This window comes from Perkinsus marinus (assembly GCF_000006405.1).
Source record: "Perkinsus marinus ATCC 50983 genomic scaffold scf_1104296930598, whole genome shotgun sequence".
Classification (NCBI taxonomy): domain Eukaryota; phylum Perkinsozoa; order Perkinsida; family Perkinsidae; genus Perkinsus; species Perkinsus marinus.
Genome location: NW_003216009.1, coordinates 1 through 1,177, shown reverse-complemented (window position 1 = coordinate 1,177; position 1,177 = coordinate 1). Strand labels below are relative to the sequence as shown.

The following is a 1,177-nucleotide window of genomic DNA, read 5'->3' as shown; positions in this document are numbered from 1 at the left end:
TCTTCTTTGAGCCGCATTTACCGCTATGTAACGAGTTGTGATCAAACATTGCTAAACTTGGCCAGATATTCTTTTGTCTTTCACAATATCGCAGTCAGCGCTAATGTTCAAAATTTCAATCGATCCGGTGCAAGAGTGTTTCGCCAAGATGGTCATAACCCTTTATTCGCTGCGTTCTTCTGTTGCGTGACTGAATGTACGATTACTAATCGTCGATTGGATATGAAATGATAAGATTACGTCGCCAATCCCAATGAAGAACACAAAAAGTTCCGTTACGAGTCGTAACTTACGACTGGTTAATCCTCAACAGAGCGTAGTCATGCAACGGATATCGTAGCATCTCCCACAACTTCTGATGCTGACTTATCAAGCTCCTCGAGTGCACACTTCAACGCTTCGATCTCCTGACACAAAGCCCTTGTCAAAAATACGCCCTTCGCGAGGCGGTCTATCAGAGCAAGTTTCGATAACAGTGAATCGAGGCTTAAAAATGCTGGATCCTGGAGTGACAGCGTCTTGGTTTCACTCATTTCGATCCGAGCTCAAAACCTAGGGTCACGGTGACTCTAGGGCACTGGTAGAGTGTAACCCACAGTGCTGGAGATGATTACCATAAGTTGAACATGATTATATCACATGAATGGCAAGCAGTGAAGATAGACAATATAAAGCTATGACTTATTATCAAAATGCCAACCTACTGCGATGATACTATATGCAGATTGAATCAATGGCATACAATATATGGCGAACCTCGCGCTGCACGGCATCCAGGCATTTTCCAGTAGATTCTTGCTCAATCGTCGACACAGGAATCTCTGAGCTTTCGGGCAAACTCAGTCGCTTTTCTGCAGCTCGCTCGTTCTTCAGGAATGATACTTCTCTCCGTAGAATGTTGATTTCTTTGATCAACGTCACGTTGTCCTGCATAACTCTAGTATTCGTAGCTCTGTGAACCTTGAAGGAGGACATACACATAATTGCCCAAGCACATAGCTTCCCCAATAGTGAGCAGAATAATAATTCTACTTCTCACCCGAGTTGCCTTCTCGTGCTTCTCTTTCAGAGTATTAATACACTTCTCGAGGTATTCTCTTTGTCTATCGAACTCCTTCTGGTCACCGTCAACTGATGACAATCATTTCAACCGACACCCTAGGATAAGCCAGACGAC

The 1,177-nt window shown here is 43.8% G+C and overlaps 1 protein-coding gene across 1 annotated transcript; it reads right to left on the bottom strand.

The window, feature by feature from the left end:
- Positions 1–714: 714 nt before the first annotated feature.
- On the bottom strand, positions 715–1,131 carry Pmar_PMAR003912 (hypothetical protein; the record flags this gene model as incomplete). Its single annotated transcript, XM_002786847.1, has 2 exons — positions 715–960; positions 1,040–1,131. Coding segments are annotated over 2 exons (338 nt in total), but the record flags the coding sequence as incomplete, so codon positions are not given.
- Positions 1,132–1,177: the final 46 nt, after the last annotated feature.